The sequence below is a fragment of the Squalius cephalus genome (assembly GCF_949319135.1).
Source record: "Squalius cephalus genome assembly, chromosome: 1".
NCBI classification, from domain to species: Eukaryota; Metazoa; Chordata; class Actinopteri; order Cypriniformes; family Leuciscidae; genus Squalius; species Squalius cephalus.
The window spans coordinates 9095976-9121954 of NC_137122.1; the positions used below are offsets into that span (position 1 = coordinate 9095976).

At 38.3% G+C, this 25979-nt stretch overlaps 1 protein-coding gene across 1 annotated transcript; it reads left to right on the forward strand.

Moving 5' to 3' along the window:
• Nucleotides 1-3908: 3908 nt before the first annotated feature.
• On the forward strand, nt 3909-25576 carry LOC307162130 (endoplasmic reticulum metallopeptidase 1-like). Its single transcript, XM_079877223.1, has 15 exons — nt 3909-4451; nt 6065-6357; nt 8955-9082; nt 10347-10452; nt 10857-11003; nt 11276-11368; nt 12893-13105; nt 13582-13847; nt 15315-15498; nt 16896-17089; nt 18520-18672; nt 21418-21599; nt 21673-21788; nt 22772-22935; nt 23023-25576. Exons 1-15 carry the CDS (start codon nt 4144-4146, stop codon nt 23197-23199), a joined length of 2724 nt encoding a protein of 907 aa, XP_079733349.1. The 5' UTR covers nt 3909-4143; the 3' UTR covers nt 23200-25576.
• Nucleotides 25577-25979: the final 403 nt, after the last annotated feature.

Below are 25979 nucleotides of genomic sequence, written 5' to 3' on the forward strand. Positions count from 1 at the left end.
TATATCGTGGACTAAGTTACACATGCTGCAAGTTGACCTGTATGACCATTGCTAATGTAATTTAGTTACTGTAACAATATTTTCTGATGGGACTGAAAACAACCCTGTGATAGCCATTGGTGATATTGAATTTGTCCCGCGTTATAATTGCTGTGGCAAATGTTTTGGTTATTTTTTAGCCTACTTGTGACAAAAACTTTAGTACTTGTAAATCGAGGTGTTTTTTTATTTATTTATTTTCGTATTGAAAAATAAGGAAGTTTTATTTTGTTGTTTATATGTTTTTTGTTTTGTTTTACTATTATCCTTTTTTTTCCTCAGGTTTTTTTTTTAATTGTAATTGTATGTTCAAAATAAAGAAATCAAATCAAATAAAATATCAAATCAAAAACGCTTATCTCTTCAGCTATTATGGCCCCAGCACTTACTGTGAAAGAAAACTTACTGTGTACGTCTCGTCGTCACTTGCCATTGGAAGCTCATTGTAGCAGCCTACGTTTCTGCTGAATCCTGCAGCTTATCTGGCAACCTCGGGTCAGGGGGTAGGGGGAGGGGATACACCGCTCTACAGTATTTTTAAAGTGATTGCAGTACCAGTTTTGGCCACAATCCTACATACGGTTCCTTTAAATAAACGTTACACATTGTGCAAGAACAACCGACATTATTTCAATTGAAACACGTAAGGTTTGCAGAGCAACACCTCCATTAATTAACAGCGTTCTCAAAAATTAAACACACGAGCAGTGCGAAGCTCCGCCATTATAGGACAACGAGCAGCAACATTAGGCTATTGTGAGGTAAAAACAACAACAAACTTTAGTATACTTACTGGTAGTTGCACGCACACAATACTAGGAGCTTGTAAATAAGTACAGCAACACTAGCTTAGATTATCTATATAAATATAAACTACACAGTCTTTCAACGCCAGCGCTCTCTTCCAAACTTTTCCGAAACTGAAACTGAAACTGTCTGCTCCCGCGAGCCGCATAGCGCAGTGACGCTCCTGATTGGCTGATTCTCAAGCAGCCAGTTTTATCTGCCTGAAAAAGGTCGTCCTTCGTCACAACAATAAAATTCATGAGTTAAAAGAAACGTTTTTGTCTCTTCCATTCCTGTAAAAACAGACGTAACTATACTTGCTCTTGTTGGAAAGTTTCAAAGTTAGAATTCACGTTTTAAATTAATAGCCTACTTGTTTGAAGGTAGAAGAGTAGTAAAATTCGAGAGCTTGAACAAAATATTCATATTTGTAAGCTGAAATGTACCCTCATAAAAATGAAATGAAACGATCTGGTCATCTACAGCTTTAAGATGGTATGAGCTTCTGGAGTCGGGATTTAATCCCAGTTATAGGAATTTCGATCTCTGTTCTGGTGACTGAGAAGAAGGCCTTAGGCTTCCATGATTTGGTTGGATGTTGCTTAAGGTACAGTGCTGGAAGTTGAGAGGGATAAAGCTGGGATCGTTCCTCATCTCTGACCCCATGCCTAAGTCGGATATAAGCTACAGCAATCAGCTTCACTAAACGACTGAAAGTGCTCTTTAACACGGACATTTAAAAGGACAGAAGGATGGATTTTCTGCTTCAAGTGATAGGACTAGCTGAGTGAACTTATATTTATATTGTCTTGATGTCTGTGTCGTTTCTATAAATATTCAGATAGGCCTATAAGTGACCAAAAAAGCCATTTTAAAGTAGTTAAAACATCCGACTGGTAAAATTTTGTGTGCTTTCTTCTATTTTAAAACCTGTATGTTTAGCAGTAACTACAAAGCTATTTGAGGAAAAAAATATTACTTATTTTCAATTTAAAAAAAAAGAAAGAAAAAAAAGGACTGACCCAGGAGCTTCTGAATGATAACAGCACTAAACACTAGACAAGAGAGTCCATTACCACACTCTGAGCTACAAGGAAACGCTGAACATTTGGACACCATGTTTCACAGTCTCTACTAGACACTTCCTCAATGTGGAACTGACTCTCTTTTGCAGCCTCTCTCTAGTGGCCAGTCGATGAACTGCAGTTTAAGTTACTTCTGTATCGGCTTCACAAGAGAGACCGGAAGGTTGCCGCCTTAAAGGTACATATCTTTTTTTCGGAGAGTGATTTCTATCAGGATGACTCTGAACCAGACAATGTGGAAACAGACGATTCAGAACAGGACTATGTCTTGGTCAATATTACAGAAAACAGGAGTATGTTTGGCAGTAACTGCTATTTAAAAAAAAAAAAAAAAAAAAAAAGATTATTACTGATTTTCAATTTTTAAAAAAAGAAAGAAAAATAAAAAAATAGGGGGGACCTAGGATGATAACATCACTAAACACTAGACAAGAGAGTCCATTACAACACTCTGAGCTACAAGGAAACGCTGAACATTTCGATACCATGTTTCACTTCCTCAAATCTGCTTCACAGCTTTATCAGCGCTTCTGAGAACAGTACTTGTTATCAGGATTATGCTTACATCTGGCACCGCTCTAGCTGACCACTATATATACCCCTTATACCTTAAACTAGATTCCTTGTTATCCAATATATGAAGCCCGTTTTTCACCGGCTCATATTAGGATTATGCTTCTCTGTGATTCATACATATATGCTTGGTCGCGGTAAGCGAAGTCAGCAGGCACGGCGTTTTGCAAGGGGTTCCCATACCGTATGCTTACGCAATACGAGAGACCTCTCGTTCTACTCGGTTACTAAACGTAACCTCAGTTCCCTGAGAAGAGGGAACGAGTATTGCGTAGCTGCCGTGCTACTGTGCTTGGATTGTTTAAACCTGAAGTACGAAGCGAGTCTCGCCAATATATAGCCTCTGACCACGTCCATATTGGTGGGCTATTACGATCCAGGGCGCCAAGCACCCCGACTGGTTCTACATTAGTGCTATTATTATCCATTATAGTAGGCTATTATTGCAATCCATTATTATAAGTTTACACATAGCACTGTAAAATGATAGATATACAAAATTGCACTAGGATATAGTGCAATAGATGTAGTTGAGTTTTAGTTGTTTTTATGTAATGTCATGTAATTTTCCATTGAAATCATGCCACAATTATGTGGTTTTGTTTTATTAACAGTGTGTACTTTTTACTTCATATATCCCGAAAGAATGGAAGTGAAATGTGACAACATGCCCCATAGGTTATACATCATAACCATATGAGATATGACGGATTAAAATGCTATCTGATCTAACAAAACTTCAAAATACAATTAACTTTTTCATATAAAATAATTATATTTTTTAATAATTAAAAATAAAATAATTTTTGAGTTTGACAATGAACACAGCAGAAAACATAAACATAAATACTTTATGAATATTGACTCTCAGTCTTTATTCACCTTGTTCTCATGGTTTATCGATAGAATAGAATAGAATAGAATAGAATAGAATAGAATAGAATAGAATAGTTATATCATTTTAACGCGGTGTGACAACATACCTGAGCAACTGGGATTTAAACCCTGCGAGTTAAAAATAGAAAAAAATTCCCACCAAAAATAGAGATGAAAAATTAACATTTAAAATTTTTACTTTTGCTATGGTTAGGCTAATAATAATAATAGGCTAATTTTTTTTTATTTTTATTTTTTTTTTGAGTTTGACAAAAACTACGATAAAACCTGTTGGAAAGCATCTTTTGCAGCGATTTTTGTGTGAGCATATCAGTGAACACCCCTGACCCACTCGGTGAGTTTCACGTCTTTGTAAACGAAAGTTTAATGCGTTTTTTGGAAGGATTGTTCCAGTGCCCATAGGCTGCCATTCTGTGGGGGAGAAACGAAAGAAACCTAAAATTCTCGGGACATGCAGCATGTGTCCAAATAATCTTAACCGTTCTATTTCATCAGAAACGATCTGTAAACAGGGCTTTAAGTGTAAAATACCGAACTTGTCCTTTAATAATCTGTAATGATCACTTGTGGGAGTGATCATTAACTCCACCCTCTTACTACACTAACCAGGAAAACACTCGTTATTCCTCTTTTCTGTCAAACTGACTCTTTTGTGTCCAAACAAAAGAAATAAAGAATCAGCGATCAGTGGAGAATGAAGAAACAAGCTTTCAAGAAGGATTTATGATACGTTTGTTTCTGAACAGAGCAGACCTTAGATCTAATGAACAATCCAGACAGTATGCAGATGAGCGAGAGAGACTCTACTGTCCGCAGAATCAGAACCCAGCAGAACCAGAACCAGACCCAGGAGAGCCAGGAGCCGGACGGTGGCGATGAGGAGGCCGCGCTGAACGGCCCCCGGAGCCGCGAACACAAGCCGGCAGTGAAGAGAGAGTTTCTGCGCGAGAGTTGCGCTGTGGTTCTGCTGCTCGGGTTCCTGAGTCTGATGTGGGGTCTGGTTCTGATCTCAGTCCAGCAGCTCATCATCAGCAGCAGAAGCACAGGACACTTCAACGCCACCCGGGCCAGGTACACTTTACCAGTACAGCCTATCAGGTGCCTTACTATAGTAGGCTATTGCATGATTATAGCTACTTTCATTTTTGTGTTAAGCATGACTTTATTTTATTTTCTTAAAAAGGTAGCCTATCAATGCCTTGTATTTCTTAAAACAAGAAAACAAAATGTATCTTCCAAGCCATGGTAAAATAATATAAGTGATTAATTGTAACTTAATAACATGAGGTTTAAAACATCAGTAGGCCTAATATGCACCGAATCCAGGATTCGGATTCGGCCGAATATTGGGCTTTTTTGACGGGGTTCGGTTTCTATCGAACCTTAGAATTTTCTTTCCACCGAACCGAACCCTAGGCTTCACTACGCGCGCTACGCTGGTCGACGTCACGCTGCCGTTGATTACGTATGTGGAACGTTCGAATGCAGTGAAAGTGAAAGTGAAAGTGGAACTCGATCGTTAGCAGAAAAAAGTGTTGTTTGGCAGTGCTTTCAGTCAAAAGAAGGTGATTCAAGTCGAGCTACATGTTCAATTTGCAATGCCGATTTGTCTCGTGGTGGCAAGGAATGACCCTAAACAATACACAACATCGCCGCTGTTAAAACATTTGCGTATGAAACCGAAATACGAGTTGTGCATGAAGGAATCTACAGACAAAGGGTTCACAGCTAAAAACCTGTGTTAACCAGACGACCATTATTCTTTTTTTTTTTTTCTTTTTTTTTTACAGTTAAAATAAAATAAAATGAAAAATAGGCTACACTGCTGTGGACGTTGTTTACTTCATTAATGTGTTTGCTGTGTTAATGGACTGAGGATTCGGTATTCGGATTCGGGAGAATCTTAACCAGTGGATTCGGTATTCGGCCGAACCCCAACAAATCTGGATTCAATGCATCCCTAGATTAGAAAGGGGGAGATATTAACACATGCTGTAATGTTAAACTATTAACAGTTTATGAACATTAAAATAAGAGGACATTTGCAGTATTTGTTGTATCGTAGATTCCAAGGGAAAACTCATAAACAACGGGAACTTCAGAATGGTCTCTCTTTATTAGGACTCATCTCTGTAGCCAGATACACACAAGCACACCCCACATGGCATGTTCTTCTCTGCTTTTAACAGTGCTACAGCCCACAAACACGGTGCGTCACCGCCCCCTATTGGACAACCCCAAAACCACCCTTAACATACAACAGTATTATTTGTATTTGTCATACTGCAGATATCTCTAATGATGCTTAAAGTTGGCATTAATTGAAAATTCATGTTTCTAAATGAATGTTTTTCATCTTATTGTAAATGTTTCATACATCCATAAATAATAGAATAGAATAGAAGAGAGTAGAATAGAATAGAATAGAATAGAATAGAATAGAGCAGAATAAAGTAGGATAGAACAGACTAGAATAGAATTGAGCAGAATAAAGTATGATATGAGAGTAGAATAGAGTAGAAACGAATAGTCTTTATTGTCATTATACACAGGTGCAATACAACTTGGCTTCACTGCAGTAACTCAATAGGAACAAAACTATAATAATAACAGTAAAATAAAAACAGAGCAGCATCTAGAGTTGTGCTCACGTGTGTAAAGTTATGTGTTATGATGTGCATCAGGATGCATTTGGATCAGATCACCAGCGTCGGGCCGCGGACCATGGGAAGCCCAGAGATCGAGATCACGGTGAACTACCTTCAGGATCAGATCCAGCAGATCCGGTCTGAGAGTGAAGCTGGCTCTCACTCCATCACAGTGGACGTCCAGCGGCCCAGCGGCACCATCGAATACTACAGCTTCATCAGCCGCTACGACCGCCTGACCAACATCGCCGTCAAGCTCGAGCCCAAGAGCGGCGCAAAGCACTTCATGCTCGCTAACTGCCACTTCGACACGGTGGCCGACAGCCCGGGTGTGTTTCTACAATGCTTCACACATCAACGCACATCTTTGAGTTTATGTGCTTTAATGAAGTTATGCTTCTTCCTTAATTCCTCCTTCAGAGTTTGTGAGAATTAATGGAGATCTCAGTTACGTCTCATTTAAGTTTAAACTTTGATAGAATATCTACTTTATGTCTTAAGTATCAATATGTTGCTACTAGTTTCTTGCAGTGAGAATTATGAAGCTTCATTAAGTGAAATAGTTAATAAAATGTTATTGCTCAGAAGTTGCTCACTTGAGACTTGAAATGAAACATAAGTGAGAGTCACATTAAGTATTTATATTTGTTTCTCCTTAAGTGGGAGAAAAATGTCTCAAATGAGTCTCTCGTCATGATCCGGCGAGAGTCTGGAGCTGTAAAATTAATTTGGAGATTGGAAATGATTTTATATTGAGATCCCTAACTTTTTATTGCAAATCTGAGCAGTTTAAGACACTGTGGAAATTTCTTTGTCTTTTTCTCAGAAGATTGAGGAGAAACATGAGACATGGGAGACTTCAGTTTAATCTCATCGCTGCATGGGAGAAATAACTGAGATGTTAAAGATCTCATTTGTGATTGGGAATCTAAAGGACAGGCTGTTGTTTGACTCATGAGAAATTATGTTGAGGAATTGTGACATGATTTCATGAACAGATAATGCTCTGTATTTATTAATGCGTGACCTTTATCTCACATTTTGTTTGTTTAGTTTGCAGTGACAGTGATCAGATCGAGCAGTTTCATTGTGTTTGGAGTCAGTGATCTTTGAGTCAGATCTCATGACTTTCTTATTTTTCACTGTTTTGTGTCTGATGTTGGGTGTATATGGACAGGCATGTTACATTGTTTGCATTATTTATGCATATGTAACACGTCAGGTCCTACTCCCCCCGCTCTGTGTGTGAATCAAACTCGGGTCTCCGGCGTGGGAGGCTAAAGACCGCAGTCACTCGAGCCCCTCTCTTGAGATCAGGGGAGTGAGGTTTACACACAGCTCTTACTAGCTGGCCTCTGTTACACATACAGTGCGTTATTTCCTATCACACTCTGACATGATCATCTGTGTTGTGAAATTCTGATCCTTAGAAAACCAGGAAGTGAAAGTGAAAAGCAGGAACATCAAGTGTGTGTGAGTCTCAGTGATCAGATTTGCTGATGTCTGCATGCAAAAGATGCATATGCATGAGTGCTTAATAGAGGTTATGCACTGACGTCACTTTCCCGCCGGATCACTCCCCCTTCAGCCGGACTGAGTGGCAGAAGAGCTGCTGCCTGACTGGATTTAATAGGGGAAACTGTGAAAACGCAAGTAAAATGAACGATAACCAGTTTAAACTAAAGCTTGGACTCGATATAGTGTTCCTTACAACTTACTAAAGTTACTGAACTTTCTAAAATATTGACATGCAGCCAGGAATCATGTTTCCTGACATTTATATGTGCCTGATTTCGATGCCGGAGAAATACATTAAGCAAATCTGCCTGTGAACGCTTTATATACATAAAATGTTATGATTTTAATTTATGATTATAATTATCTAGGCCAGCACTCTTAAAGTTGATAAGTATACTCGAGTGAAGCCTGCTCCTATCCACATTTACTTATCACTTTATATACATACAATATTGGTAGGTCTAAATCCGGGTGATCACTTATATCAATGTTATATATATTGTTACGGCCCTGTCTTCCACAGGTACGACCTCAGAATGTGATTGGCTGTAGACATCACTGTTAGTTGATTAATTTATGGGTGGAGAGTTTGGGCATTGGTACTTCTGGTGGAACGTAGTTCTCTGGAGAAGTTGTTTGCTCTAATTTGTTCTCTTTTAGTTTGTTTATTATTTATCAACATAATACTAATAATTATTCATTACATTTATATAGCGCTTTTCTGAGACCTCAAAGCGCTTTACATAGAGGGGGGAATCTCCTCAACCACCACCAATGTGCAGCATCCACTTGGATGATGCGACGGCAGCCATATTGCGCCAGAACGCCCACCACACACCAGCTTACTGGTCAACATCTATCCGAATTATTATATTCTCTTTATACAGTCAATCGCAAAGCTCTTTCCAATTTAGATGTGTTTTGTGTGTTTTTCGCGGCATTCACGCTGAAAACAAATGTTGTTCACTGTTTCTGCCACTCAGTCTTTCTGCCACTCAGTGGGCGTGACCGCAGTGACTCCGGCCAATGGTGACGTCACACGCATATCCTTTATAGGTGTTGTGGTTTTAGTCAGAATGTGATTTTGTTTGAGTTTCACAACAGTGTTGTTGTTCTTTCATATTTGGATTTATGTTAAATCCCAGTCAGTTATGATTTGAATGCATTTGATTGACATGATTAAATTGTATTTTTGTATCTGCATTATCAGCATCTTGCTTATAATTAATGGTTTTATGGATTTGTATCCATAGCATGTTTTATTTTTTTCTTTGAATCATGTTTCTAGATTTGTTTGCATGCTTTACTCTAGTGTATCAGTAATAATTGCAGGTACTGTTTGATCAATAACATGTGTGTGTGTGTGTGTGTGTGTGTGTGTGTGTGTGTGTGTGTGTGTGTGTTTCAGGAGCCAGTGATGACGCCGTCAGCTGTTCAGTGATGTTGGAGGTTTTACGTTCTCTGGCCAATCTCTCCACACCACTCAAACACGGCGTCATCTTCCTGTTCAATGGGGCAGAGGAGAGCGGGCTGCTGGTGAGAGGTCACGGCACGGCTGACCTTTGACATTTACATTTAATTATTTAGCAGACTGGCAACCAGTGCAGGTTTATGAGAGGAGTGACGTGTGCTCTCTTCAGCTCGTTAAAGACCACTCTAGCTGCAGCATCTGGATCAGTCGCAGAGGTTTGACAGAGCAAGCTGGAAGACCAGCCAGGAGAGCATTACAATAGTCCAATCTGCATAGAACTAGCGCTTGGACAAGGAGTTGTGTAGCTCCGAAAGGAAGGGCCTGATCCTCCTAATGTTGTATAAGGCAAATCTACATGACCGGGCAGTTCTAGAAATGTGGTCTGTGAAGTTCAATTGATCATCAATTACAACTCCAAGGTTCCTGGCTGACCTTAATGGAGTTATGGATGACGAGTCTAGCTGAATGGAGAAGTTGTGATGAAGTGTTGGGTTGGATGGGACCACACGCAATCTGACTTCTGACCTGTAATGCTGCCCGAATCATAATCATACACTGTTCGTTCGTTGGCTAGAGGAGAACTGGCCCTCCGACTGAGCCTGGGTTCTCCCAAGGTTTTTTTTCTCCATTCTGTCACTGATGGAGTTTTGGTTCCTTGCCGCTGTTGCTTTGGCTTGCTTAGTTGGAGACATTTAATATTCAACAATATTATTGATCTGCCTTACTTAAGGTGGACGATGATGCAATTTTCTTCTAGAAACAACTTTGTTGTATTATTTTCATGTTGTCACTGTGAATCTGCTTTGATACAATCTTTATTGTAAAAAGCACTATATAAATAAAGGTGACTTTACATGACTTGATGGAGGAGGGTTGAGAAGAGAGGAGAATGTTTTGTGAGAGTCAGAAGAATTGTTCATTTTGTTGTGATAGTAAGTAATTTTAGCAGTAGAGACATCAGCAGAGAAGGAAGAGAGAAGGGATTGATAAAGACCAAGGTCAGTAGGATCTTTTGATTTGCACCACTTCCTCTCTGCAGCCCTGAGTTTAGAGTGAAGTTCGCGGAGAACATCAGATAGCCAGCAGACAGAGAGGGTGACGCGGCCTGGATGACAGGGGGCAGAAGTTGTCCAAGCACGATGACCTCAGCGAGCATGTGATTATCTTAGTGAAATGTGTTCAGGCGGTTTGATGTGAATCGCTCACATCACTTTCATCATTCATGGTCTCACTGTGTGTTTGCCACACACACACACACACACACACACACACACACTCATGCATGTTAAGGTGTATTTTTATCTCTGTTAACATCTGTCTCTCTCTCAGGGGAGTCACGGCTTCATTACCCAGCATCCCTGGGCTCAGCAGGTGCGAGCGTTTGTGAACCTGGAGGCAGCAGGAGTGGGAGGGAAAGAGTTGGTGTTTCAGACAGGTAAACACTCCACACACACCTGTGTGTATCAGAGCTGAACGCCTGCAGCAGGATAATCTGCACTGTTTTGGTGCAGTTTCGGTTTCCAATCCGATCAAGTGTTTACATGTTCTCTTGATCGCATTACAAAAGGAATAAACCACCCCTTTCAATCCTATCGAAATTTCATTCGGATCGAGCTCAATCAGATCGATTAAGGTGTTTACATGAAGGTTTTTTAGTCCGATTGAGCCATCAATCTGATTATAAGTGTCCATGTAAACGCAGCTGTTTTTCTCTGTGCAACACAAATGTTCTGTTCACATTCACTTCTATGATATGGAAAAAAGCAGCGTGATCATTCTGTCAAACATCTGAACATGAGTGTGAGTAAATGATGAAGAATGAGCCTGTGTGTGTGTCAGGTCCAGAGAACCCGTGGCTGGTCCAGGCGTATGTGCAAGCCGCTGTTCACCCGTTCGCCTCAGTCATCGGTCAGGAGCTTTTCCAGAGCGGATTCATTCCCTCAGACACAGACTTCCGCATCTTCAGGGACTTCGGGAATATTCCTGGTATGGAATGCACACTGTAAAACATCTGTGGAAGTTATGGTCAAAAAACAAAACAAAACAAAAAACAGCAGCTCTGATTGGCAGAACTTTGACATACAACAATACAGTATTAACAAGTTAGAGATTAAACTTAAATTTACAGTAATAACACGTATTTCATTAAGTGATGTATTGTTAATATAAAAAGAAAAGTTATAATAAAATCAGGAGTTTTTATCGAGACTGTGAGATTCTCATCATGTTAAAGACTTCTTCTTCTTCTTCTTCTACAGGGATTGATCTTGCGTTCATAGAGAACGGTTACCTCTATCACACTAAATATGACACTCCGGAGCGAATCCACATCGACTCCATCCAGAGAGCAGGTGAGACTCATGATTTCTGATCCACAGGCTCATATGAGGACCTGAGGAATAAAACATCTGCTTCTGAGAGAGTAAGAGTGAAGATCTGAGCTGATGTTCTGCTCAAGGCACTCCAGATGAGGAGGGAGAGAAGATCCCATACACACACACACACACACACACACACACACACACACACACACACACTCACACTCGCACACACACACACACACAAACACACACACTCTCACACACAGACACAAACACACACAATCTCACACACAGACACACACACACACACTTTTTTTTTTCAATAAAAATAAAATAAGTGCAATAGTTTTTACTTTTTTTTATTATTCTACAAGTATCTGTATCTTATATCTGGGTCTGGATCCGGATCTGGTTTCCCCTTACAATCCATAAAGATGAGTGAATTGCAGACATTAATTTATGTTTTATTACAGTTTTTCTCAATTGTTTACACACATTTTCTGAAAGCATGCCTCATATTCTCAGAACTCTACACACAAATCAAAAAAAACACACACACAATGGGCAAAACCCCTCAATTCTGCTGCAAAATGAAACTTTACATTAAAAAAAATGTTATTTCTGCTCAAAATGGTATTTTGTTTTCAAATGACACACACAAACCATCATATGAATAGACATTTATAAGAACCAGTTGAACACTGATGTGCTCAGTGTAAAACACTATGATGAATGGAAAACACTTCTTCTCCATTCATCATAATGTCTTAGGCCTTTTTTTTGTTCAGTGTTACACTTACTACAGACAGTACATACATAAGTGTGTTATAAAATATTTGAGAATATTGTTTTTATACTCAGAACACACAAATACACGGTAACAAATATATTTATTTTTCCCACAAAAACAATGTACACAGTGTACATCCCAACCAACACAAAGTTGGACATACAGTGGTCTACATACAGAAGAACTGACTGTATACAGTTACAGTAAAAAAAAAATGGTTTAATGTTGGCATCCATTGCCCCATTGAAGAGCTGACCTGTTGCCCTTTTATGCTAAAGCTCTGATTGCTAATTGTAAAACTGTGTGAGGGGTGTTTGCCCATGTGAAGAGTCAGTGTGCATATTTGAATGGCAGTGTGTTCCTTGTGAAAACAAGAGATTTTCTGCATGAAAATTGTGCCAAAAGCAGAGAATTGTGTGTAGTGTTTTGAAAAAGGTGTGTTTTAGATCTGCAGTTTAAGTGTAAAGCAGGAATTGTGCTTGTAGTTTAGCAGAATTGGTTCAGGGGGTTGGTGAATGAGTTACATGTTGTGGTCATTGTGTCTCAAGTACCAGGATTTGTGTGTACACAATTGAGAAAAACTGTAATAAAGTTCGGGAGGAGCACGTTCAGATAATTAACTTCCTTTTCGGACAACACGCCAAATACACATAACCTTCACTCTATTTAATGATATGATAGTGTGAACTGGTGTGAATGTGTGTTTTGCTTTACCTATCAGTTGTTTTGAGAATGATGGACTTCCTGTTTCTCTCGGTCACTAGGCGACAACATTCTGTCTGTGCTCAAGCACCTGGTGATGTCGGATGAGCTGTCGGATTCCTCGGAGCATCGCCATGGTAACATGGTGTTCTTCGACCTGCTGGGATTGACGATGGTGGCGTATTCCGCTCGCGCCGGCACCATCATCAACTGTGTGTTTGCCGTCGCCACGGTGATCTACCTGGGCTGGAAGTGCGTGTTGAGCAGCGCTGTGGGTACGTGATGGTCACATGACCAGACATCGGTTGTGTTTATTTTATGATATCGCTGAATGGTTTTATTCAGAAATGACATTAATGGGCATTTTTTAAAAGAAGAACTACCTGTATTTTTTATCGAACATCAGAAGGCTTATATAATTGCTATATTTCTAAAATGCTGATAATATGCATTATACTTAAATATTATAGAATATTTTATTATATTTTGGAAAATATTGTTGTCTATATTTATTGAAGTTTCTGTGTTTTTATGAGTATTTTAATTTCTGCTATGAGTTTTTTTATTTTTTAATAAATGATGTTATCGCTGATAACTGATAAGCTGTGTGATATCATGAATCTGTTCAGTTGTGTGTCGAGCATCATCTAAAGGGGAGTATAAGACATGAATGAGTGAAGCTTCATACTGATGTATTGGATGTTAGCCTCTATAAAGCACTGATGTAACGTGTGTGTGTGTTTTGCTGCAGGCTGTCGGTGCACGCGTGATCTGGCGCGTGTGTGTATTGCTGCAGGCTGTCGGTACACCCGTGATCTGGTGTGTGCGGTGTGTGTGGTGCTCCTGAGCTGGGTCATGGCTCTGCTGACGGTTCTGCTCGTGGCTCTGCTCGTCACACTCATGGGTCGCTCCATGTTCTGGTACACACACTTCTACGCTGCCGTCTCTCTGTACGGATCCGCCGCCGCTGGCATGATCCTGCTGATACACACGCTGGCCAAGAGCCTGTACTACAGGGTGAGTTAGGGGACAAAACATATACCAATACAGTTCAAATCCCCAATGTGTTCTTGAACAGCCAGGTATCCCAGAATGCATCTCCCGTGTCATTTAAAAATACGGTCCCACTTTATATTAAGTGGCTTTAAGTACTATGTAATTACATCAAAAAATAAGTACAATGTACTTATTGTATTCATGTTGTATTGTAAAACACTTTTGCTGCTATTGAGGTGTGATACGGGTAAGGTTAGGGACAGGTGTGGTTTAAGGGGGAGTTAAGGTGTAAGGGAAGGGTCAACTGTGTAATTACAAATGTAATTACATAAATGAATTACAGCTGTAATTACATGCAGGATTTTTTAAAATGTAAGTACAATGTAAAAGCATGTAGTTACACAATGAGTACATTTTATCAAATTATTCATTTCAATGTAAGTACATAGTACTTAAAGCCACTTAATATAAAATGGGACCAAAAATACGACTGTTGTTGTATTCACGAAATGTAGTTTTCGGGCGAGAATGTAGTTGTTTAAAGCTCAGTGCTTTATTTATAAAGATGGCGCCTATTTGAAAGTTTGATCTGACGTTTTCAGAGTTGTGAGATCCAGGCAATCAATATCGTTATAGGGCAAAGTGAATTTTCATGACTTTATATATTTAGGCTATTTAACTGTACCGTTGTAGCCTACTAGAGCGTTGACTTTGTACGTTCGACTGATTGGTTGCTTTATTTCTTATTGTATAGCTTACACTGCGACACTATACAATGCTCACTTAGGGGGAATTAGGGGACTTTTGTTGGTCACTAAAGACTTTTATTATGATGGGCAAGCCCATAAGAGGGAAAGGGCGGCCATTTTGATTGTGGTGTGGTGGCACGCTTTTGGCTTCCTAACTCCAGAGCTTTTGGTCCAAAAAGAGGATCTCTGAGAAAAAGAGTCATGGAGTATTAGACTTTTGAGCTGCTTTACAAGTAGACGCACTAGCCTGGAATATTTTTCCCGGACTATCCTCTTTCAGCTGGAGGACAACCTGTGTTTCTGTGGGGCCTGGAACCAGCAGATAATACTTTTTCTCTTTTTGTGGACATTTGATAGTCAATCGTCGTCGACACCCAAGCCTCCTATCAACCTAGAGTTTCCTACCTTTGGTCAAAACCGTGAAAACTGTGATGTTTTGGAGTACATTGAAAAGTGTGAAAACTTCCTGTTGCTCTGACCACTCATGGATGTGGAGCCGCTAGCCACAATCAATGCAGTGCTAGCAGGTCCAGGAGAAAAACTCCTGGAAAGTTAAAGATAAGCAACTGGGATGAGTTCAAACACGCCTTCATGTCTGCCTTCCTTTCTACTTATTACCTGACTGAGTTAGAAGAACTTTTTAATTGCTATCTGAGGTCACAGTATGTTTAGTAAGAGAAGCAAATCAGCTGATCTCTCTCTCTCTCTCTCTCTCTCTCTCTCTCTCTATCTCTCTCAGTGTGTTCGGAGCGCGAGTCGCGTGGATCTGGCCGAGCTCTTCTTCGACGTCAGTCTGCTGTTGTGGTGTTGTTTGCTGCTCTTCCTCACTGTGCATGGCTTGTGTTCGGCGTACGTGCCTATGATGATGGTGGTGTTTCCGCTCGTCAGTAAAGTGCTTCTCAGAATGCTCATCAGAACCAAAGGTCAGAGGTCACGCCACACACACACCTGATTCACATTCACTCGCCCCGTCTCCACTAGTGGACTGTTATCAGTACAGTAAAACATTGTGTGTCTACATCAAGGATAGGCAACTTCGGTCCTGGAGGGCCACTGTCCTGCAGAGTTCAGCTCCAACCCTAATTAAACACACCTGAACAAGGCAATCAATGTTTTCAGGATTACTAGATAGATACAGGCAGGTGGGTTTTATCAGGGCTGAAGCTAAACTCTGCAGGACAGTGGCCCTGCAGGACTGAAGTTGCCTATCCCTGGTCTACATTATTCCTCTGAGATTTAGCTTATTTTGGTGTATTTGAAGCATATTTCTTTTTACAGCTGTCGTGGTTGTTTAAGATATTAATTGTATATTATGATTTTTTTGTTGTTGCTTTTTTAAGTGCTATAAAAATATATTTTTAAATAAGTGAAAATGTTTTTGTTCGGTATACAGATTAATACTGTGTAGACAAAATGATATGCTCTCACTGTAACAATGCTGACATGGAAGCAGATGAAAATCATGATGCACAGGACCCAAATACAGTTTATTATAATGGTGATTATCCAACAAATGTGAAACATAAACCATGAGTTAAGCATGAAACACAAAATAAACATGACCTAGATCCTTGACTAGAAACCATAACCCTGGAACATGGACCAGCATTCAAACTTCAATACACAACAAAGTAGGCTTGTTCGACTTGTTCTTGTTGTCATTAGTCTTTGTGTATTCAAGCCCTCATATTTGCCATGTTACTAGGCTTGTTTGACTTGAACCGCATATTTGATCTCGCATATTTCTTGAATGACAACAAAAAACACCTGTGAACAATCAAACAATGAACCAATCAGAAAGTGACACATAAACATGGGAAACATGATAAGGAACCAGGAAACATGACTCTGAGAATAACAAAATAAAATACATGAAACTGAAAGTGACAATCACCATGATACAAAGTTAAATTCCAGTCATTTGCTTTGGCTTCAGTACAATGTCAACACAAAAGGCAATTACTTGATTCTGGATTGTTTTTTGTGTAATATATAATGTTGTATGCAAATATAAAACAGACTTAAAATAATTTTAGCATTTTTTTTTATATATTTGTATTAAAAATGCACAAAATTAGTTTTTAAATTGTTTAGTAGAACTGGTCAAAATTACTTTAGAATATGTGTTTTAAAACTGGACTTTTATTCTGCCATCCTTTTGTGGTGTTTCAGGTCTGCAGTAGTTTAGCTCAGAATGGGGTCAAAGGGCAGAAATCAGGGCACTGATGTTTAAATGAGGTCATTCATGATCTAGTAACGTGTGTGTGTATGTGTGTGTGTGTGTGTGTGTGTGTGTGTGTGTGTGTGTGTGTGTGTGCAGGAGCATCTCTGTTGTACACCGTCCTGTACCTGGTGGGTCTTGCCTTACCATACGTGCACATCATGTTCATCATCTGGGCGGTTTGCGAGATGTTTACACCCATCCAGGGCCGCAGTGGAACCAGGGGAATCCGACCCGACTTCTTCATGGGGTCAATTGTTACCCTGGCAACCGTGATTCTGTCTTCCTATTTTGTGAGTCATACAGACTAACTGTAACACAGTAAATGTAAACATTCAAAATTCAAACCTTTAAATTCAAACATTCAAAGTATGACAACCAGAGATTAAATCATCTTAGGTTTCGTGTACTTTTGCGTCCATTCTTTTTTCCTTTTTTAAACCAGAAATGAAATATGGAAGATGCAGTTTCTTGTTTTTTATTTTATTTTAACACTGATTAATAGAATCAGCAGATACAAGCGTATTTTCCTTATACGAGATTATTTTTTTATGAAAAATAATATTAAATGATATACATCTTGTTTTTTAATATGCTTCCTGTTTAGCGCTCCATGTTATTGAGCTTGTGGTCTCGATCAAATCCCTTTGCTTTTCACTCTGTTTTATATAGATAGATAGATAGATAGATAGATAGATAGATAGATAGATAGATAGATAGATAAAGGCCAAAATGACTTAAATTACTGTGACTCTTTTGTCTGGCTGTTAGGTGTTTTATATTGTTTTTTGTGGAGAAATTGTAAAGGTTGATTATAGGCTACGCTAGATGTAGCCAAGTGTTCAAATTGCAAATAGATGACAAAATCAAAAAATTATATCCCAATATATTATTGAAATGTCTCTCAGTTCTCATTGAAAGCAATATGTTACGGACGCATTACTAAATTCTAAAGCGCTTTACGTGTGTTAATGTACTAAAACAACAACCGGGGGGAACTATTTTCTCGCACATGTCCTTGTCATCAACAGCATCTACAGTAAGATAACAGCACTGTAAACAAAGTGGAAAGACATAGTTTTCTCCCTATGGAAAGCCGTTATAAAGAAAATGCTTAACGTAGGATAATTGATTGCATTCATATTATGGGCTCGTTTGCTTAAGAAGCTACATATGCTTTATTACGGTAATAAGGTGAATACTGAATTTGGTCCTCCAATATCACTGTCTTAGAACATTAAGCCACATTAAGTGTTTTTGAATGTCCCGCGTTCTTGTTGTCAGTATAGGAACATCATTTCTCTCGGACAAGTATCGGAGAATGGGTTGACTTTTAACGGGAACAAGAGGGGAGCAATCTCGCCTGTCATCATGTTGGGACTGGAATTTACTAAAGAATTTACAGAAGAAAACTTGCAAATTGATATTTTTTCAACATTAATTAATTTTTAATATTGGTTTATAAATATGTGCAACCATGGTAACTGTTCCTTCAAGCAAGGGTGATCAAAAAACAAAAGAAAGGAACTCATATCTCACCAAAAAAAGACTATATTTATTTACACAAATAAATCAATATTACAAAAATAAATGTAATTAAAGAAAATACATCTCTCTCTCTCTCTCTCTCTCTCTCTCTCTCTCTCTCTCTCTCTCTCTCTCTCTCTCTCTCTCTCTCTCTCTCTCTCTCTCTCTCTCTCTCTCTCTCTCTCTCTCTCTCCAGATGCATTTCATCTATCTGTGGCGCAGCACGAAGTGTGTGTTGGCTGTTCTGGGGTCAGTGTTCACGCTGATGTTTGTTCTGGTCTGCTCTGGTCTGTTCTTCCCATATTCTGGTGACCCGTCCAGCCCGCGACCCAAACGAGTCTTTGTTCAGGTACCATTATTAGAGTTCACTCAAACTCAAACCACAACATACTGTCCTGTCGGGAAATAAAATAAGCATTAGCTGGAAGTAAGTTTGTTTTTATATATATTTTAATTTAATTTAGTTTAAAACGTTTATAAAAATGGTATTGCTTTACAATAAGGTATTAGCTAATATTAGTTATACATTAACTAACATGAACTAACAATGTGCAATGTAATATTACAGCATTTATTAATCTTTTTCAATGTTAATAAAAATGTTCATGTTAATTCACAATGCATTAATTAATGTTAAGAGATGCAACTTTTGATCTTAATTATGTATTAGTAAATGTTGAGGTTAACGTTAAGATTAAAAAAATGTTGTAGAAGTATTTATCATTGTTAGTTCATGTTAACTACCATAAAAACTATAAAGACATATTTAAAAAGACAAACAAACAATGAAATGACTAAAACGTTAACTAAAATTTAAATGAAACAGAAAATATAAAAATAAAAACTCAATTTTTCTAATAATTTTCTAACTAATAAATACTGTAATAGCAGGGCCGGAGTGGGGCCACTTTTCAGCCCTGGAGTTTCAGGCCCAAAACCGGCCCACTTTTTCCATGGTGGAATTCCAAATCAGCACTTTTTCAAATTGGATAAATGAAGCAACAGTTCAGCTCTTACTATTGTGTAGTTTGTGTTAATACCATGGTTCAGCAAATAATCTAAAGGTTAAATAATAATTCACTTAGACTTTAGAAGCAATTGCAACTTTATTTCACACAATTCTGACTTTATATCTTGCAGTTCTTACTTTATATCTTGTAATTCGGACTTTATTTCACGCAATTGTGACTTTAATTCACGCAATTCTGACTTTATATCTCACAATTCTGACTTTATAATACGCAATTGCGACTTAATTTCACGCAATTCTGACTTTATATCTCACAATTCTGAGAAATAAAGTTAGAATTGCGAGATGTAAACTCGCAATTGTGAGATAAAAAGTCGCAATTATCTTTTAAAATGTTTTATTCTGTGGCGGAAACAAGCTTCCATACCTCCTGGCCTCTTCCTCCCATCCATCCTCCCTGACGCGTACCGTTACTGTAGGGCCGGCCCAGCTATCAGTAGGCGCCGGCGGTGCCTGAGAAAACGTTTTGGAAAAGACGGGCTATGGACCCAACCAACTCTATAGGAGGGGAGGGGAGAACTCCCTCACATGGTACAACCCATTCAGAGGCTGAGCGCTGCGGTGTCAGAATGCGGAACGTGTGAAAAAAAAAATATATATTTCCTCGACCGGCCCAAAAGGGAAGCGGCCCAAAGGGAATTCTCCTGATTACCCACCCCGGGCCTGTGTAATAGTGTCTCAATCATAAACAAAACACATCACTGGTTCAGAGGAATAATCCAGGATAAATCCTTGTTTAAATAGTGTTTGCAGTAATGAACTGAGTCAAGCAGAGTCAAGAACTACACAGCAAAACCTGTGAGACCACACTCAAGAGTGTTAAAGTGTTCAAATAAACAGTAGCTGTTTCTCATGTGGATGTCTGTAATAATACATCTGCATGGCACCTCAGTGATAAAACTCATGCATTCGGATGGTGATTTATTGCGAGTTTTGTGATCATATGAACCTGCGGACGGGGATCATGTGGTCATTCGCATGATTGCTGTAAATAAAATGTCATATACATGCAATAATAATTGATTTAATAGGAAAATAATGTTCTATTTATTATTTAGTTCTTTTTTTTTTTATCTGAAAAGGATTTCATTTTAAAAATATGGAAACAAGATAATGCAGCGTCTTATTTACATGAGGTAACAAAGCTGCTTGGGTTGTATTTTTAATGTTGTAAATAACCTACATATTTTAAAATTGTATCATATTGCTGTCACAATAACGGCCCATTTCAAATGTTTATGTGCTTTCTTCTTTTTCTCAATCATACTGATCATCATAATGGTGACTTTAAAGTTTGTGATTTTCTCCTTCATTGATTCTGCTTGTTAACAGCAGGTGTTCATCAAGTAAGGGATAATGTATAGAGAGGCGGTTGTTATAGCGAATAACAAGCCCGACAGGCTGAACGAGACCCCGACGCGAAGCGGAGGGGTCTTGACAGCCTGAAGGGCTTGTTATTCGCTATAACGACCGCCTCTCTATACATTATCCCGCTTATTACATGGCTACCTACAAAATAAATAAATAATTTGACACGAATTATTGATTTAAAAAGGAGTTTATTGATTTAAAAACGATTGTATTGCTTCCGCCAAAGAAAATAGTCCGTTCCGCGTCCATAGCAACGCGCTGTTTTTCATGGCAACGGTCTTTTATACTCCGCAGCGGTCTGTTATAAAGAAATAACAGACCGCATTCTACATTGGAATTCAGCCAAGCCATGTAATAATAATGGTCAATCGTCACTCAATTATCTCATTAACTTTAACACTGCTTCAGTGTTCATTTAACACTCATGTTTTAACTTTAACACTTTTGAGTGTGGTATATATACATATAATCCTAGAAGAGTTAATTTTACACTGGAGTTTTTGCTGTGTACAGATATTAATCTTATGGGTTTTTTTTTGTTGTTGTTGTTGTTTTTTTAAAGCACTTTAGATGAATTCTTCAGTAAAATGTGTCTAAGTCCAATGATATGTGTGTGTGTGTGTGTGTGTGTGTGTGTGTGTGTGTGTGTGTGTGTGTGTGTGTGTGTGTGTGTGTGTGTGTGTTCGTGTTCAGCACATCACACGCAGGTTCCACGCGCTGGACGGATCTCTGCAGAGCTCAGACTCGGGATTCTGGATCAACAGTCTGGATTACACCGGCATGCAGCACATCACTCCTCATATCCCGGAGATCAACGACAGCGTCCACACACACTGTCAGCATCACTACTGCCCCTTCCCATGGTTCTCCATCACGTGAGTGTGTGGTGTCGGAGGATTGGGGGATGTAGTTCATGAACCTCGTGACGTCTTTCTCTCGTTGCTTCAGGGAGAACTGGTATCTTCCAGCTCCTGAAGTCTCTCCTGACGCTCCGCTGGACTTCCAGCTCTTATCCAGACAGAAGACTAAATGGGGAACCGTTAACATGACCTTTGAGGTCAAAGGTGAGAGTTCAGCCTCATTTCATCAGGAACCAAATGGGAGTGATGTCTGACAGATTTATAATGTACATAAGATTATTGTTTTTAATGTGTGTATTACATTATCTATTTTTAAAGAGATATTATTACTTGCTTTTGATACTTTATTTAAACCAATTAGTATTTCCTTGTTATTGTAATAATGTATTTTAAGTAATGTAAAAGGCTGTTGTTTGCTTAGGTCCATTTTTCTAACCACCCATAAAAATGAATTACCGATTAGTCGTTGAAATAATTGTCCGATTACTCGATTACCAAAATAATCGTTAGTTACAGATGACTGTTTTTCAAAAGCAGTTTTTAAATTATTAAATCTGCTTTTAGTTTAAATTAATATATTACAAATTTTACCATTTTTTAACTAGTACAACAAATACAAATTACTAATATTTAGATTGATTACTAGTTGCAATTTTATGTTGATAAAGTATTAACATTTTAACAAGTTGTATAATTATGCAAATAATAAATTTAATAACTATATTAAAAAGAATAAATAATCACATGATAATATATAAAAAAACACACATGTATAAATAAATATCAAAAAGAATAATGACTGTTGATGACTATTCTTCAAAAACTGTTTTTTAATAATTAAAGCTGCTGTTTAAAATATATAATACATGTCTGTATATATAGCATATTTCTTTAATTTGTTGCATTTATTTAATTAAAAAAAAAATCCTTATTTTATAAAATACATGCATATATACATTTGTATTAGCTATTTATTAAACTTTTTATCCATCCATCCATACAAATATTTGCCTTGATTTTTAGAGAATACAATGAAATAATGAAATAATCAGCAGCGTTAAATAATCCAGTGAGTGTGTTTGACTGGTTTAGTTCACTCTCTGTGTTTATTAATGATGAATAATCTCTGTGTTTATTAATGATGAATAATGTCCACATGTTCAGCGTCTCCTGTTGTTCTCGCTCAGGTCCGAGTCACATGTCTCTGTACGTAAAGCTCAGCGCCGGCGCGTTTCTGATGTCCTGGGAATTGGGCGACGGGAAGCTGCACTACGACCCCAGCGGAGTATACTTCATAGATTACTCTCACGGCCTCGACGCTCCTGTCTGGAACTTTTGGTTTGAGATTGAGGTGGACTTGAGCTAAAGAACCACAGATTTAACATGAGGAGCGTGGAGGTGTTTATTGTGTGTGTTGATGTGTGTTTCTCGTCTTCAGCCGCCCGAGTCCTCAGACGCGTCTCCTGACGAGGGCTTGATCTCTCTGGCCGTCTCAGCTCATTACTTCTCCGGTTCAGACCAGCGCTCCGAGCAGCTGGACTCGTTCCTGAAGAGATTCCCGGCCTGGGTGTTCCCGTCCTCATGGATCAGCACATACCACGTGTACAGATACTGAGGGCCACACACACCACTCACTGCGGACCCATGAATGACGAGCGCCGAGAATTACTTAGATTTCCACACACCTGCAGTTCTCTGCCACAGGGAAAAGTGCGTACGTCTGATTGAACCCTGACGTGAAGCTGAGAACTTTTCCATGTCAAAGACATCCATTTTTTTTATAAATATGATCGTTGGCGTGGATTTTAGCGTACGCACACTTTAAGGTCAAAGCTGTGCACAAACGTTTTATAAATGAGGCCCTTGGTGTTTTATATGCAACTTTATTTTCAGATTTAGTTCGGATCATTCTGGTAAATGCACATTCAGCTGAATCCAAACCTTGAAACCCAAGGGCTTTTTTATTTATTCGTTTTAAGTGTTGGAGGATTGCTCATGTTTGCATGTTTTTTATTTGTATTATTTTCACAGAAGTAAAAACTGTTCAAACTGGATTTGTACCTGACCTGTATCAGAGGTGGCGTCAGCCGATTTTGCCGGGGCTTCAGCCCCGAATGTTTTGAGTGTAGCCCCGAATGTATTTTGAAAAGTTGACTGACAAATATGAAACCGGACAATAGCTTATGTAAACCCCCCGAAATCATAAGTTGCCTAATTTCATTGTGCTATAGCTTTGCTGCTGTCTCTGACTGGTGATTGTTGAAATCTGTCTCTCTCACAGAGACGCACCACGTGAGCGATTTAAGCCTATCCAAGTTCATCTCCAGGATTTGCGCGCAACAGCAAACATTCTCATAGCAATTAAAAAAATAACGCAGTCAGCACCGCCGCACAGTCTTCTGTCGAAAAACTACCTGTCGTGTCAGCCGTTTGCTCGCGGCGCGCACTCTTCAATCACGCGCAAATGCGGCGAAGCTGCGTCAAAACTCTATGTCGGGGCTTTTGTATTCCTTTGTAGGTTACATAAATGTTATGCATTTTGGCGTAGCCCTACTCATTTTTCATTATTAATATTCTAACATTTTAGCAATATTGCCAAGTCATCAAAACTGACTCGAGTCATAAAAAATATATAAATATTTTGTGACCAAAATGTGAAAAATTGGCCTACATCTAGCCTAAATGATCGTTCATGACATTCTTTTAACTATAAGCAACTCAATTTGTCTAGATCTGTAATATTATTTCCTTTGTATAATGAGCTTAATCAAGGTGAACTATCCCTTTAATTTGCATCATTAAGCCAGTAGGTGGCGACAAGTGACTGTCTTTATGAGTGAACAATTGAACTTTAATTGAACTGATTAGTGCCAAAAACATTGATTAACTCAAGAAAGAAACAAGTTGCTGAAACCAATCTTTAATGCTAATATATAAATTGCTCATTTGCCTCTGGACACAAAAAGTTTACATCTATGCAAAATAATCCTTGAAAGATTTCTCATTTAAGGCCATTCCTGTTTGGAATATGTGATTGTGTATTGTCAACAATAAGCAGAAACATTGTGCATTTCCATTTTGTAGTGTGGATCATTCATTTCAACATTTATCCTCATTCTCATGTTTAAGAATCTGTTATCAGCAATGCAAGAAGATTTTATACCATCAATACATACACATTGTTTCCCATTTAGAAGATAAGATTTTATCCAAAGTATTGCTTCCTCTGAAAAATGTAAATTTGTTAGTTTATATAAAAGCACCTGATGCTCAACACAGCAGAAAAAGACAGCACCAACACACGCATTCTTATCTAATAAGCATTTCACTTTCTCAACAAACAAACAGTTTGCTGAATCTGTTGAATAATTACTGCGAAAACCAAATTGCATTGGATATAAAGAAGTAAAACCCTTGTTTAGATGATTAGTCAAAAGATTAGCTACCCATTTTTCTGCTACCTTAGATATAATCGGAAGGATACTAATTGGCCTATAATTTTTCAAATTTGATTTATCTCCAGATTTGTAAATTGGGACAACTGTAGCCACAGATGGAGCAACTGCTTGGCTGAAGGACAAGTTTACCATGTGTTTTATTGGGCATACTAAAGAATCTTTATTTGATTTTAAAAATGTTGTATCAAGCCCATTGGCGTCCTTTGCTTTGGAGCTTTTTAAAGCATCAATAATATGTGCTACTTCTAACTCAGTTATTTCATCTATTTCGAAAAATTGGTTGATCAAATTGAATAGGTCTATAAGTAACATCTTTTATGGTAAAAAGCTGGGTTAATTCATCAACTGAATTCATAAAATGTGCATTAAAATTAGTGGCTATAAAGAATAATTTACTAAAATGTTGTTAATTTTAAGTTCAAAACTTTTATCAATGTTCTTTTGTTTTCCTGCTAATGTATTAATGGTTTGCCAGATTTTTTTCACATGCCTTTTGACCCCTCAATAATGTTCATAAAAAAACTGGCTTTAGCCTTTCATAAAGTCTGTATTACTTTATTCCTCATAGAAGTGTATTTATATCGATCAGTTAAAAGACCAGAATTCAGTGATTTTTTTAAGGATCTGATCTATATCCTTCATCAAATTTCCTACATTCATTGTTAACCCAGGGCAACGTGTTCCCTATTATTTTATTAACCGTCCCCTTCTAGTAAACAACTCAAACACTTCTTTAATATTTCCCAAAAAGTACTCAGAGCCTCTCTCTATGTTTTCGCTTTGCAGGACTTCACTCCAATCAATCTCTTTTAAAGCTATTTCAAGATTTTGTTGCTGATTTTTAGGGACTATATCACCATAAGCAGTGGTTTTAAAGGGGACATATAATGCTAAATGCACTTTTTTAGCCCTTAAATGCATTTTGTTGTATATTTGG

What these genes read in the sequence shown, in the direction of transcription:
- LOC307162130 (XM_079877223.1), top strand. Translation starts at nt 4,144, where the DNA reads ATGAACAATCCAGACAGTATGCAGATGAGCGAGAGAGACTCTACTGTC. An exon ending in TGATTCTGTCTTCCTATTTT is followed by an intron (nt 17,090 to 18,519) that starts GTGAGTCATACA and finishes CTCTCTCTCCAG; the next exon opens with ATGCATTTCATCTATCTGTG. An exon ending in CATGACCTTTGAGGTCAAAG is followed by an intron (nt 21,789 to 22,771) that starts GTGAGAGTTCAG and finishes GTTCTCGCTCAG; the next exon opens with GTCCGAGTCACATGTCTCTG.